We start from the raw sequence: 14,209 nt of genomic DNA, 5'->3' as shown, positions 1-14,209 counted from the left end.
TGGAAATCAGATTTGATAAACCCTCAAAACACAAAGAGTACTTTTAAATACAACAGCACGAATGCGTAGCAATAATTCAAGTTAGCAAAGCTATTCTGTAGTGTAAAGACACATTTCTATTTATCATCTGTGTGGATAAGAGCTAATATAAGTACTCAGGATTTCTTATCTACTGAGTAAGTGATAAAGCTTTCCTCAGCTCATTTTTTTAATTACATAGAGCAGTAGGTTGTGGGCTGAAGTGGTAATAAGCATTCATGCAGTGTCTACTAACTGAGATGCTTAGAAACCCTGATTAAGACAAAAAAGGGATCAATATTTGGACAACCTAAGAACTTTCACTAATCTCATAGCTAGATATTGCAGTCCTGGGCTCTGAAGAGAAATGCAAACCAAATTTCCCATTTCAAATCTTAGGAAATGCTTTAGAATACTGAAAGATTTTACATTTCTTCTAGATTAGCTCTCAGGCCCTTTGCCAAACTTTAATCCTTCATATGGCAAGGAGGATTTTTTTTAAGTCTTTAAACTTTAAAGATTGTCAGGAAGGAAATGCAGACCAGAGAAATAGAGTTGACCAAAAATAATCCAAAATATGTTATTCTGTAGAGAAAGAATTTGGAAATTCCCAAATGCCTTGATGTTAAACGAAGGTGTCCTTTGGACAGGTGTTTCTTCAAGAAGGGCACTTTATTATGCCAACTTCACAGCTGTTGGCCATCAATCTTACCGTTATTTGATTAAGCTCAGTGTGAAGTACATCAGTGAAAACTGGCCATTCAGTTAATTGGCCATATAAACAAACAGGTTTGCCACTCACAGTTAATTATAGGTTAGTGTACTGGGCATATTAGTGCTCCGTCACTGAACTCTGTGCCAAAACAAGAATACATTTGTTACCGTAATGTCTCATCAGCACTCTAAGGTCAAAAATAATCATCATCTACCCTCTAAGCAAGTAGTACAGTAAGCTGATTAACAAGAAATCACTAATGGCCCTTAAAACGTCACCCAGAAACATTTTTTAATGCTTCATATGCCTACTTTATGGCATGCTCTGGATCAGATTCTAGACAAAGATTATATCCTTTAATCCTTATAAATGTGGTCAAGATCTGTATTAATATCCCTTAATTAATTACTGATGAGTAAATATTAACTCACATGTCCAGAGACACATAGCTACTAAATAACTGAGCCAGAATTGAAACCCAGAGCCATTTGATTTTAGCACTTCCATCTATGCTGAGCCAACCATTTATCCTTACTCTTTTATCATGACAACAAAGATTTGTATTACTTCATGTTGATAATGATACTATTATTACTGTGGAAATACTTGCTTTTTCCTAGCACTTTTCAGACTATAAATGTCAATCATTATTTCTTTTCCTGAAAGTCTGGACAAAAGTGGTAACTTCAATATCACCTCACAAAATGTTTGGATTTTTACTAAAGTTAGGGGCAAAACTCTCAGGAGTGTAAAGAGTGTAAACCACTCTTTACACTCCTCCCTCATTTTCTCTCCTTTCCACACGTTCCTCCTCAAATATTTCCTACACTTCAGTGTCTCATTTCTTACTCAACAACTTCTGCCTTCTTTGCCCTCTGATCCTTCTCCCAGAATCCACCTCAGTGGCAAGTAGTTCTAACTCAGCAACAATACTAAACCTTAAGAACTTGAAATAGCAGCAGAGGCAAGTAGGATAAATAACTGAGCTGGGAGAGCATTCTTCACACAGGTACAGAATTAGGATAAAGACATGAAGTTGAATCAGACATTTCAAGAGTAATATGACTCTCCAGGATGGCATCATGATTTTGACATTGCAATCTGCATATTTTTTTCTTACCATCCACGACATAGTTGATCTAAAGCAAAAAATGAAATTTTGTTTTTCATGTAAGTTACACACTCAGGGCTCTTCCTTCTCTTAATATGTTCTTTCACTTATGAATCCAATTGGTGAGAATTTGAAAAAAAAAAAAAAATCTTAGACCAATATTCCAGACAAACAAGAAGCAGAATGTGAGTATTAAAATATTTAATTATGAAACCATTTAAATTGTAAGAAAATACAGTTGGTCTATCCCAATACTAATAGCAATACAGCATTTATTGTAGTGCTTTACAAACCATAGGTTCTCAGTAAAGAGTTGTTTAATAAACACTTAAAAAACAAAAAGCATACTAGAATTGTAATGGACATTTGAGTAATGACCTTCTTTACAAAAGAACTAAATAAATGATCTAGACTTGATGCTTCTAGAATGTAAAATACAATCAGGAATGAGCTATGGTCTTCTAGCAATGCCCTTATTAAATAATACAACCTCAGTGCAATCCCTAAATTAATGTTTTCCACTGTTTGAAGTAGGTAATTTTACCCCATTTTATAAATGAAAGGAATGAGATTAAAAGGATTAAATAACTTGCCCAAAGTCACTTAGCTAGTAAACTTCTGAGCTAGTACTAAATTCCAGTCTGTCAAAGCCCATGTTCATTCTCCAAAACCACCCCATGGTGTAGTAAAAAAGGGCCACTATTATGGTCCTTGGGGCAGGGCCAAACTAGGAAAGCTACTCCAGAAAGAGAAGGGCTCCTGGCTCCTTAAAAAATTCTAATCAAGACTAGGGATTTGCTCTGCTTGGGTAATTTTTGATTGAGGCTTGAATCTTTCATTAAAACCCCTGAAAACACTGCTGTATCATATTAGTTAGGGGTTGCTTTTAGCAAGAGATAAAAAGAAGGTGTTTGGAGGGGATGTGGGTGAGGATTTCTCAGTGAGTCACAGACACCCAGAAGTCAGTGGTTTTATAAAAGTAAACTGTCAACACTTTCAGCAGTAGGGTTAACCTCCTGGTTTTTGCTAACACACCTTTCCAGAGCCTGGGAGAGAGCCAACATGTCATTTTCCCCAATTTTTCCATTGTCTAAATATTTTTGAGCCTTGGTGACATCCATCTTTTGTTTGATTCTCTTACATTTGAATTGTCCAGAAAAGGGACACAGTTGCTCAGTGCCAATTCAGAGCATCTTTGCCCTGGTTTATTTTCCCCAGCTCTGTGTGTAGTTTTCTTCTTTACAAAATCAAGGAAGATGGTAATTTAGGGCTGATTTTGATTTTCTCCCCAGATATGAAGTAAGTTTACAGTAAGTCATTAATGAGCCTCAGGCTAGTGACTAATACTTATGAGTAATAGTGTCATGCTGACTGTTGGGGCTGAAGCTCAAAAAACGACATTTATAACAAAAGAGAAAATGCCTCTGGTCATTTTCATCATCGGAACTCTTTGTCTCTTTCCGATTCTTTGACCCAGGATTCAAGGGTTGTTGTGAATAAGTAGCATGAGGTGCTCAGTTAGTAATGTGTGAGTTATCTCTCATAAGCAAATTAGGGAAACTAGTGAAACAGCCACTAAGGAAAATCGTTGCAAGGAACAATTAGCCTGGTGTTCCTGCCTGCCTCTTCTATTCAAAAGCCAACAGCTACATTCTTTATAAAACCTACTCTGTGTGTTTGCTGTTGATTCCTGCAGTCTAAGCTCTCAAGAGTACAGTTTGTCCCCTAGCAAGAAGATAATTGCTAGCACAAACCAAGAAATAAAGAGCCAAACAAAACATGACCTCATGCTGTGCTAAACCTACCGAGCCTTATACAATTAGACATTATTACACAGCACAGAAGCCTGTGCTCTTACGGGCTCATGTGTTGGACTGTAGACCACTGTTGTCAACCCCACAGAGACTAATGTTGCAGCTCCACCGTGGCCTGGCTTCTGTAAACTCTCCGGGAGAGTTAATGAAGGAGATGGCGGGACAAGATCCTGAGAAAAAGTGACATTTGCCTAGTGCAGAACTCCAAATCACCAAATTTTGGGCTCACTTAAAAGCTACAAGAGGGAAGGATGAGGGAAGGGTAGTAGGACAAAGTTTGATTTCCAATTGCATTGACCATTACTTGCTTTTGACTTGTTTATTTTTAATATTTTACCAGCATCTTTACTGTTCAAGTTGATGAAGACAGGAGGCATATGCAAAATCTGACCGTGGAACAGGCTATCGAAGTTCAAAAGCTTTTCGTTGGGGGTGCTCCGCCTGAATTCCAGCCTTCCCCACTCAGAAATGTTCCTCCTTTTGAAGGCTGCGTGTGGAACCTGGTTATTAACTCTGTGTAAGTGAAGCTCCTTGATACATATAGAAATATATTTTAGCATGAGGACCACTGTTGCTTCTACACCATACAAAACCATGTTGTCAGAAGGCTGGGGGGTGGGGAGGAATTGATGAAGATCTTCGAGTTGCATTTAGGAAATGGCTCTGATGGCCTTCAGAAGAAGGGAGGACCAGAATTAAGGAAGGAAGCAAGAAAATAAGTTTTTTTTTAAAAACAAGATAAAATATGTCATTTAAATTCTATTCCATTAGCCCCATGGACTTTGCAAGGCCTGTATCCTTCAAGAATGCAGACATCGGTCGCTGTGCATATCAGAAGACCCATGAGGATGAGGATGGAGCAGTTCCAGCTGAAACTGTTGTCCATCCCAAGCCGGTTCCCATGCCAGCCTTCCCTGTGCCCACCCCAGTTCTAGCATATGTAAGTGTTTAAATTTCCATGGTTTTCTGTTTCATATCCAGCATTTGTAGTCCTTTTCAGAAGGAAGGTCATTCAGGATAACAGGTATACCCTACTACCAGAACCAGAGGGAGGGTGACCTGCCCAGCAAAAACTCTTCTCCTCACATCTTCATTGGCTTTCTTTTATTGATGGATCTGTTCTGCTTTCATTTGTCTGTTTATAAAATAAAAGATGTTTTCACTTGAAAAGTTGGAAAGCACAGAAATGTCCAGATAATCAAGAATAAGCCCTCCTCTAATACCACTATAACCATATTTATTATCAGTCCCTTTTGTATGCATTTTACATAGCAGATCTCACACCATAGGCACAATTTTATACCCTGTTTCTAACAACTGGTAACCCATAATTAAAACTGTTTCTAAACATCATGTAAATGTGTGTATATGATTATATACGTATGCATATACATATACACACATACACAGACCCACATGGTATTTCATAGTCTGGGAGGCAGTATATCCTTGAGTAGAAGAGGGGCTCCAGAGTCAGGCTGATTGGGTTCAGATCCCGACACTCTCACATACCATCTGAACTTGGGAAAACTATTTCACAGATCTATTCCTTAGTTTCCTCACTTGTAAAATGAGGATATTAATATCACATACATCAAAGAGTTATGAAGATTAAAAAATAATTTGTTAAACAGCACACCATGCCTGGAATATAGTAGGCATTTAATAAATGGCATTGTTAATGATACAGTAATAATAATTATCACTATTTTAATAAATACTTTCTTTGTGCCAGCCACTGACCAGTTTCCATCCAATATTATATGTAATTCTCCCGACAGCACTGTAAAATGGGTATCATTATCCCATTTTTAGGTGAGTCACCAAGAATTAACTAGCTTAAGTGACTAACCTACTCATACAGTCAGTAAATGACAGGGTGGGAATTTTAATACAGTAAGTCTAACTTCAAAGTCTGGTTCCTTAACGCTGCCACATTCTGCCCTCACCATTCATTCTACGTCTTCCCTACCATGGACCATTTAGTTTGCTTCCAGTTTTTCACTATTAGGTCTGCTCTGATGAGCTCTCTGTGCACCAAACTATTTCATCATTTCCAATTATTTTCTTTGAAGAGTTTCTTAGACAGAGAATTCTGAGGCCAAAAGGTGAATATATCTAAGGTTCTCAATACATTTTTCTGAATTGCTTTTTCCTGAGGTTGCATCAATTTGTGTTCTCACTATCAATGTATCCAAGAGGGTCCATTTCACTACCCTCTTGACAGCAGAGACATCATGCTTATAATCCTTGCTAACTGATGGATGGAACACATAGTCTTGAGTGCAAATTTTAAAATCTCTTGAACATTTCATTCCTCTTCCTTAGTTTACATGATGGAATTGGTTGTGCTGTAGAGCAATAAGTTCCATGTCACCAAAGTATTGATTTAACATGAGGCCAAATAATCATCTTTCAGAAAAACTGGCCACTTACTCTGAGGATCATTTTCATCCTCCATAAAATGTGATATTATACCTTCCTTGGCTACTACTTGGAGTTATTTTAAGAATCAAATGAGGGAATGCATGTGGAAATGTTTTAGCAATTGGGAGAAACACACACACGTAGATGCCATGAGGAATCTCTACATTTACTGAGTAACTAGTATGTGTCCATTACTCTGCTGTGCATTTTATATCCACTATGTCATTTGATCCCCACAAGCTATTAATTGTTGGTGTAATTTTCTACAAGAGAGGTGTCCCTTTATATTAACTTGATTTAGTGGACCTCTTTAAAATTAACATGAACCAATAGAAGATTTTAAAAAGGCAGTGATACTGTAATACTGAGTTCCTAAAACAGCATAATAGTAAACAATGCATTTTCTAGCAGTTTTTTAATATTTATTTATTTATATTATTGGAAGTATCACTAGCCCCAATTAACAACAGAAAATTCTTAAGCAAACAAAGTGAAAGGCCATCAGTCATGTGGGAATTTGTTCAAGTTGGTTTCTTAATCAGATATGGCTGAGATATGCCACATGGATTTCAAAGTGTTTCCTCAGCTGTTTCATAATGTGGTCCCAGGTCAGATCTTTCCCCAGCAAAGGGAAAGTGATGTTAGTCCTTCTGTTCTCCTTTATGTGAATAAACAGCATCTGTTACCTAGACTCAAGGATGTGTTTTCAATGGACAAATCGAAAAACCTCATGGAGTAGTAGAGTTTTTTGACCTGGAATTCTAATGTCCATTTCTAAAACTGTTTATATAAGAAAATTGATCCCAGGTTCTAAACAACTATCTTGGAATTACAAATGCCCTAGAGAGCATCTGGTCTAATCACCATCTTCATCCTTGAATTCTTTCCATATGATATTTGATGTGGACTTGCGGTCTTTGCTTGAACACTTATAGTGATGAGGATTTTCCACTGTTCTGATGAGACAAAGTCTAGTTGTTAGGAAGCCGTTGCTTATATTGAAGCAAAACTGCCTCCCTAAAATCCCCATGTAATGATTGTGCTTCTGTGGCCTAGCACATTAAATTTATATCTTTTTCAGTCTAATGTCCTGTCAAGGTTTTGAAAATAGCTACATGGTCTCCTTTCCTAGACATTCTTCGAATGACCTAATTTCTACTTTCCATATCCCCACCAATCAATACTCTTAAGTTTGAAATATCCCTTCCAAAATGTGGCACTTAGCCCATAATAGCCTAAATAGAGTGACTAGGGCGGGGGATGGTGAGAACCCTCCCTCCTTTGATCCGTCTTCATATTTCTATTAATACATCTGAGAATAATGTTTTTAACAGATGCATCCCACTATCAGTTCATAATCAGTCAACTAAAACCTCGAGGACCACTTATCACCAAACTGCTCTTTACACGAGCCTCTTGGCCAGTCCCCACCAGTTTGGTACAGTTATTTGGGGGGAGAACCCTGCTGGCACCCAGCAATCACCATTTTTTTAAGTTCCTACCCAACCTTTGTTTTATAGGATTTATCAACCATGGCCCTCTGTAGTTTCTAGAGACCAAACTTTTTCCCTTTTTCTGAAAATGAAGATACTTGCCCATCTGGGACTTTAATATCCTTCTGTTCTAATTCCAGCTTCCATTTTCTCTCAGCAGTGTATGCTTTAACTTTTCCAAAACAGAGCATTCCAATTATTAGACAAGACAAAAGCAAGAGAGACGTTGAGTAGGAGCCCAAATGGTGTTTCAGAAAGAATCACCGAACATTAGAGTTTAGAAGAGATCTTAAAGCTTCTGACTCTTCCTTTCCTCGTGAAGAAGGGGAGCCCCAGAAGGTGCACTATGGCCCAGGGCCGTGCACATTGGCACTAAAACCCAGAGATCTGAATTCCAGCTGCTGTCTCCCCTTCTCTTGCATATTATAATTATTTAGGTGCATGTGATCTGAATTATATGTTTTGAAACTTTAGAGTCATACTTATCTTCTTTTTTAATTTGGTCTCTTTCTCTTATCTTTCTTTGTGTGTTTGTGTTGGGGGTGGGGGTATGCCTGATTTTTAGAAGTTACTAAAAATTAAAAGGTTTGACAACTAATTTTATAACAGATAATTATTAAGAGCCTACTAAATGGAGAGATGAATAAGATATCATCATAGTTAGCCAGAGAGAGAGAGTTGAAAAAGACAGACATGGACATAAATAATAAAAATAAGAGAATAGGTGTGGAAGTTGGTGAGGATAAGTGGTTAGTGAGGGCTGTAAAGAGACCCCGCCAGCTTTGAAGACTGAAAATTGGAAGCATAGCAGGGGACACCATTAACTCCACCTAAATAAAATGGTTAGTGGTACCTAGAAGCATGAAAACAGGTCCATCAAATGCAAATCTGAATATGTCCCCATGCTTTTATGCTTAAACTCTTTCAATTGAAACAATGCAAAATGATGATGAAATCCTTATGACATCCGTTAAGTGGCAAAAGCAGAATGTAAAACTTTATACACTGCATAATCACATCTATATCAATAGAAAAACTTATAAACCTTTGCAATAAATACAGCAAATGCTAACAGCAGGTGTATTTATAGACTAGAAATGATTTTCATCATTTAAGAAATATTCTTAAAGGTGGTTTTCTTTCATAATTTTTTTTTTAAAGATAATTTGAAAGCAATTGTTTTCAGCTTTTATTCCTCCCCAATGCTGTGTTTTATAGCTGGGGGAGAGGAACATGGGGAGCCCCTCAACCCTTTCTCTTTGAGAGTCACTGAGGAAACCAGCTCAGTCTGGAGACCAAGTGCTTTAGGGTGTGGCCCTGCTCCCCTGCCTGCCACAGCCACCCCCTGCCTTTCCTCCGTGAACTCAGACAGGCTCTTGTCCTCTCTGAATGTAAGAAACTCTCTGAAAAATAAGAATAATATCTAATTCCAAAGATTAACGTGAGGGAATAAACCCTATATTGTATGCGAAGCACCTAGCACATGCCAGACTGTAGCCCCCCATTGCTCATATTCATTCTTCCTCCGGAAACTAGTCAGTTAAAGCTTTCACACTTTTAGGGTGGGGAGAGCATTAAGGAAAAGGCGGGGACAGGGGGAGCGGGATGTTGAGTATTCCATTTTTAAGCAATTACGAACTCCAACAGGATATGGTTCTTCTCTCTCAAGTTTCCCGGACTTTTCAATTCTCATCCGTTTCCCCTTGGATCAGAATTTAGACTTTTTAGAACTAATTTAAGAATTGAGAGTTTCAGGTTAGTTCCTGAAATGGGAACTGCCGATCTCTGAGTTAAGTATTTGTATCAGCACAGTCGACAGGAACGATCCCCTATTCCCCTATTAAACCTATCACATCCCATCCAGCCAGCAGTTTACGGGACCGAGAGGATTTTCACTATTCTCCAGGGCAGCTTGAGGTTCTTGAGAAAGCCCTACCCAGGTGAAATGGATTATGTCAACCCTGTTATCAATACATGTTACAACATTATAGATTAGAAAACATTTCATGCTTATTAAATCACTTAACAGTGTTAATAAATATAAAAAGAAATATTTTCTCTTTGTATTTCTATCTTATTCTTTAGCCCATTTCAAACTGGAGGAAACCTTTGTACATATACCGATGAATATATCTCACAGAGGACGTCAGAGTCTGGACTTTGAGTATTACAGGATTTAGCAAAATATGATAAGTTCTCTGCAAGTGTTTATACCAAGTCTTTATCACAAGTGGCCTCAGTGGTTTTGTATAACAGTATAATCTGGCTGCATTTTTTTTTTACTTGATTTTAATTGCAAAGTTGAACTTTGAACCTCAGAGTTTAAAATACAAAAACTAAGAGGCAATATATGAGCAGCCATGTAGTCCCTTTGCTGATAAGGGGACTTGGGAAAAAGGAGAGGGCAGAAAAGGAAAGAAAAAAAGCGGTCTTAGCCGTCCAGGTCAAAGGATAAGGAGATTGGATGCTGACATGTATTTAAAGCGAAACATACATTTTCCTTGCTGCAAAGGATCTCTCTTCAGGCATTAGACTATAAATATTACTGCAAATGGCCAACACCCACCAAAAGATGTCAAGTGTAGGGAATTAATTAACATAGTTCAATTTCTCAACAAGCAACTTGATTAGAGATTTTATATCTCAGAGTATTAGAATTGGGACCATTAAAAAGCCTCTTTCACTTAGTATTCATCCACAAAGAATATCATAAATAAACATCTAGCTTCTCGGTTGTGATTTGACACCCATCTTTGTTAAAGAGATTATTGACTCAAGAAAGAGGAAAATGTTGTAATTTTTATGACCATTCATTATTGGGTGCTTTTGATGACAAGAATAAAGATGCCAGTTTTGATAAATGCAATTTAAATCTCTGCTCTGGACCAATCTGAATTCAAGGAATATTCATCAACCAATTATATGCTATCTTGAATCCAACAACTCATTTCCAAATGTCAGCCAGGAACCTGCAGTTGGAAATGACTACTGCTCTATTCTAACCCGAAATTAAATGGGTGGTTTTTACCCTGTGATAATCTACTGCACTGTCCACTTTCCCAAACCTGATTTTCAAAAGCGTGGCTTCCTTCAGACTCCTCTCCCACCGCATCATGCCCCATTCATAGGTTCACCCCTACACTCGACTCTGCCCCCCCCCCCCGCCAACCCACCCACAACTTGTCACCTCTCAAGCAGAGATACCTGAGAAGCAGGCACTTCATGGCCTTGATGTTTATCACACTTTCCCCCATGTATACTTGTAGTACTTTAAAGAGTCCCCACCAGGTGGCAGAATTGTAATGTGTTGAGATTGATGAAGCTCTCCTGTGACCCTAATTTTTTTTACTGTTGTTTTAATGCATTTCAAAGAGCCGTGGTTCCAAAAAACAACCCAGGGAAGGCATCACATCCATAAAGACGATGACTCTCCTCAAGCTCACATTAACTGAAGGAAGAAGATGCATCCTGCGATGATCCTTCTTTAAAGGGTCCTTAAAATTCCCTCCCTCCTTAGGTGCTTCCTCCTTCCCCCCTTTCTTGGCTTAGATTTCTATGGGAAGCAGGGCTGAAAACATCCTCCGTGACAAGATCATTTTATTCCTGTGCAAACCATGGGCACTTTCTGTTCCATCTCACATGTTCCCTTTAAAATGTTAGTAGAAAAAGAAGCTTGAGAGGCAGGATGAGCAGCTCCACCCTCCTAACATCAGGGCTGCTTTCAGATTTACCCAGGGAGAAATGATGCAAAGCAGGCACGATCCCATTCTGCCTCCTTTTAACTAAGGGAGAAAAGAGATAAAGATTTGCACCCCAAATTTTCTACATTAGAGGTCTCATTATTTTCTTCCTGTTTAAATTCTGAAGTTGATACAATACAGAAATCCTGTTACACAGATGCTTCTCGATGCTTCTCCAGCTGCTGGTGTTAAAAAGGAAGATAGGAGTGGTTTGTCTTTGTTTGCTAGGATGCTATGACAAATACCCCGCAATAGGTTGGTTTAAAGACAGGAATTTGTTGTCTCCCAGTTTTGGAGGCTCAAAGGTTTCCTTCCTCCTTGAGTCAGTGGTGTTCTGGTGTTGATTGTCACAATCCTTGGGGTTCCTTGACTTGAATCTCTTCCCTCTGTCAAGTGGCAATGTCCTTTCTTTTCTACTCTTCTGATTTCCGTTGACTTCTTAGCCCTCTTTATAAGGCCTCCAGTAATCTGTATTAAGGTGCAATGTTCTTCGGTTGGCCACACTTTAACTAAAAATAACATCTTCCAAATGTCCTATTTACAATGGGTTCCTAACCACAGGGATGCAGATTGAGATTAAGAATATGTTCTGGGGTACAAAACCCAATATACCACAAAGTTTTGTTAATGCAACATCCATTATATCCATCCTGTTGCAAATTAGTGATAGTAAATATACGTTCAGGATGTTTTTAAAGAAGAATGAAATTACAGCATGACTTTTTACTTTGAGATCACTTGTTAAAGTGATATGTTTGTTACCACTCTCTTCTGTACTTTTGGCCAACCTGAGGACACTATTTTGTTAGCCATGGCTTCTGCCTACTTCTTGAGGCCTACCTGGTACAGAAATGAAGAGGGACCCCCTACAGTATGTGCTCTTGTTCCCAAGATTCAAGAGGATGCTTCATGTAAAGCTTCTTTAAAGGACCCTTACAGAGTCCCTGTTCATTTCTGGTCAGAGATTTTCCTAACATGACTTAAGCAGGGCCTTTTCCATCTAAAGCATTTGATACCATGTGACAAAGAACTGCAGCTCAGCTAGGACCAGTTTTGGAAATACCTGTCCACCCTTGCAGCCAGCAAGGAGGCGATAGTGATGTTTGGCCATGACGTGACATATAAAAACAAAAGCTCTCCAGAGCATCTAGCAGCCACCAATATGAAACCTGTACTTTGGAACTGCCACCTTGAAAATTTTGAAAATTATATTAGAAAAGTCATTGTACTGTAACATTTACAGATAGTAACTGCACAAGTGGCTGCAATGGTAAGAATAATATGGAAATAACCTGCTGAGGGCTTTCTTTTAGGCTACACATTATTGTGCCATAATTCCTCAGCATTGACCTTTTCAATCTCTCAATTGTCAGAGCTTAGAGTTTAGAGATGTTTTAGTGGAATTCTGACCCCAGTGGACTCAGAGCAGGTAGGATTCTCTTAGAGATTTCTGCAGAGGACTACAGGCTACTTATTGTTTGTCACATGAGCCTCTGTACAGGAAATATCATGAGATAATGTTCCCCCATCCTATTAATAGCACCATTGACTGCTGAGACCTGAAACTACCAAAGCCTTTTACGTCTTGGTGCTATTTGCAGGCAGTAGGTGCTGCTTGTTCAGTCCAAGGGAGGCTGTTCAGCTGTGCGAATGGGCAGCATTTTCCTGTCCTACCTGCTGGGCTTTTGCATGTCCAACCACATTCTGCTTTTTATAACTGACCATCTCCTGGGAACCAAGAAGGGAAATACTTGCACAAAGACCAATGTTTAGCATTTCAAAATACTCAAAGCCTCTTACCTGCTGTGGCAGAATGCTCCGTTTGATTAGGCTTGAGAGAAAAGAGAATAAGGCTTTTCCTCATGGAGTAAAAATTCCCTGTGCACTGCTGAGTCACACCCGAGGTAAACTGAGGTACACTGTTCGGGTAGAACAGTCCACATCAAAGAAGCTGCCCGGGGCTGCTGTTAAGTGCATCTTAACATCTTAACATTTGAAAAACAGCTGTGTTGATCAGAGTGTGCGGGCTATTTATTTTCTCATGCACTGTGCATTCAAAAAGACTTCCTGAGCAACCTGTGCCGGGAGCTTGTCTTGTGAAAATAGAGAAGCGGGAAGGGGATTGTGGCCTTGATGATTTGAGTAGACTTGATTATCTGTTGAGTTGAAGGTCACAGTAGCCAAATATGGTCCACCTAGCCAGGTGTACCTTGCAGGGCCCAGTGCAAAATCTAAATGCAAGGCCTCTTGTTCAAAAATCATTCTGAATTTTACGATGGCGACAGCAGAGCTTTAAATAAAGCAATTGCACAAGTAGCTCTACTGTCGAGCCCATCCTGAGCCTAGCTCTCCCTCTTAACCCCCCTACGATGCTAATCTTTGAACAGTGGCAGTTGAGATGGTGTACGGTGGGTTACATTTAAAAATGTGCTGGGTTGCCTAGCAACTGGCTAAGGTCCTGAATGGGCTGACTTGCAGGTTTAGATACACCATCTTGAAGTCTAAATTCACAGATACTTTCTGGCAGACCAATAATTTTCAAGGAAAATTAATATAGCAGGGGATGGCAATGGAGAGAGCAAGAAGGGAAACCTTTTTCTACTCTTATCACCTCCTGTGTAGTTAGCTTGTCATTTTCCTGGTGGCAATCTTCTAAGAGTAAAAACTCTTCGTAAGTGAAGCAAAAGTGGAAAGGAAATTCCAGTCTCCTCAGAAATATAAGCAATATTTTTCCTTAGAGGATAACGAAAACACTGTTTAATCGATAAATATGTCTTGAGGACATTCATTTGTTCATCCCAGATGCAATATAAGAAAACTGATTCCCATTCAATGAGCATTTAATAATAATTACCTATGATGTAGTAGAATCCAGAGATGAAAAAGAGGCA

At 38.8% G+C, this 14,209-nt stretch overlaps 1 protein-coding gene across 2 annotated transcripts in view; it reads left to right on the top strand.

Moving 5' to 3' along the window:
• LAMA2 (laminin subunit alpha 2) overlaps positions 1-14,209 on the top strand; it is a 535,576-nt gene that overhangs the window by 510,332 nt on the left and 11,035 nt on the right. For both annotated transcript variants that reach the window (XM_037842983.1, XM_037842982.1), the window contains 2 exons: positions 3,999-4,175; positions 4,430-4,598. In XM_037842983.1, coding sequence (XP_037698911.1) covers positions 3,999-4,175; positions 4,430-4,598 — 346 coding nt within the window. The remainder of the gene's footprint in view (positions 1-3,998; positions 4,176-4,429; positions 4,599-14,209) is intronic.

This window comes from Choloepus didactylus, chromosome 7 (assembly GCF_015220235.1).
Source record: "Choloepus didactylus isolate mChoDid1 chromosome 7, mChoDid1.pri, whole genome shotgun sequence".
In the NCBI taxonomy this organism is placed as follows: Eukaryota; Metazoa; Chordata; class Mammalia; order Pilosa; family Megalonychidae; genus Choloepus; species Choloepus didactylus.
This window is presented reverse-complemented; position numbering and strand designations above follow the sequence as displayed.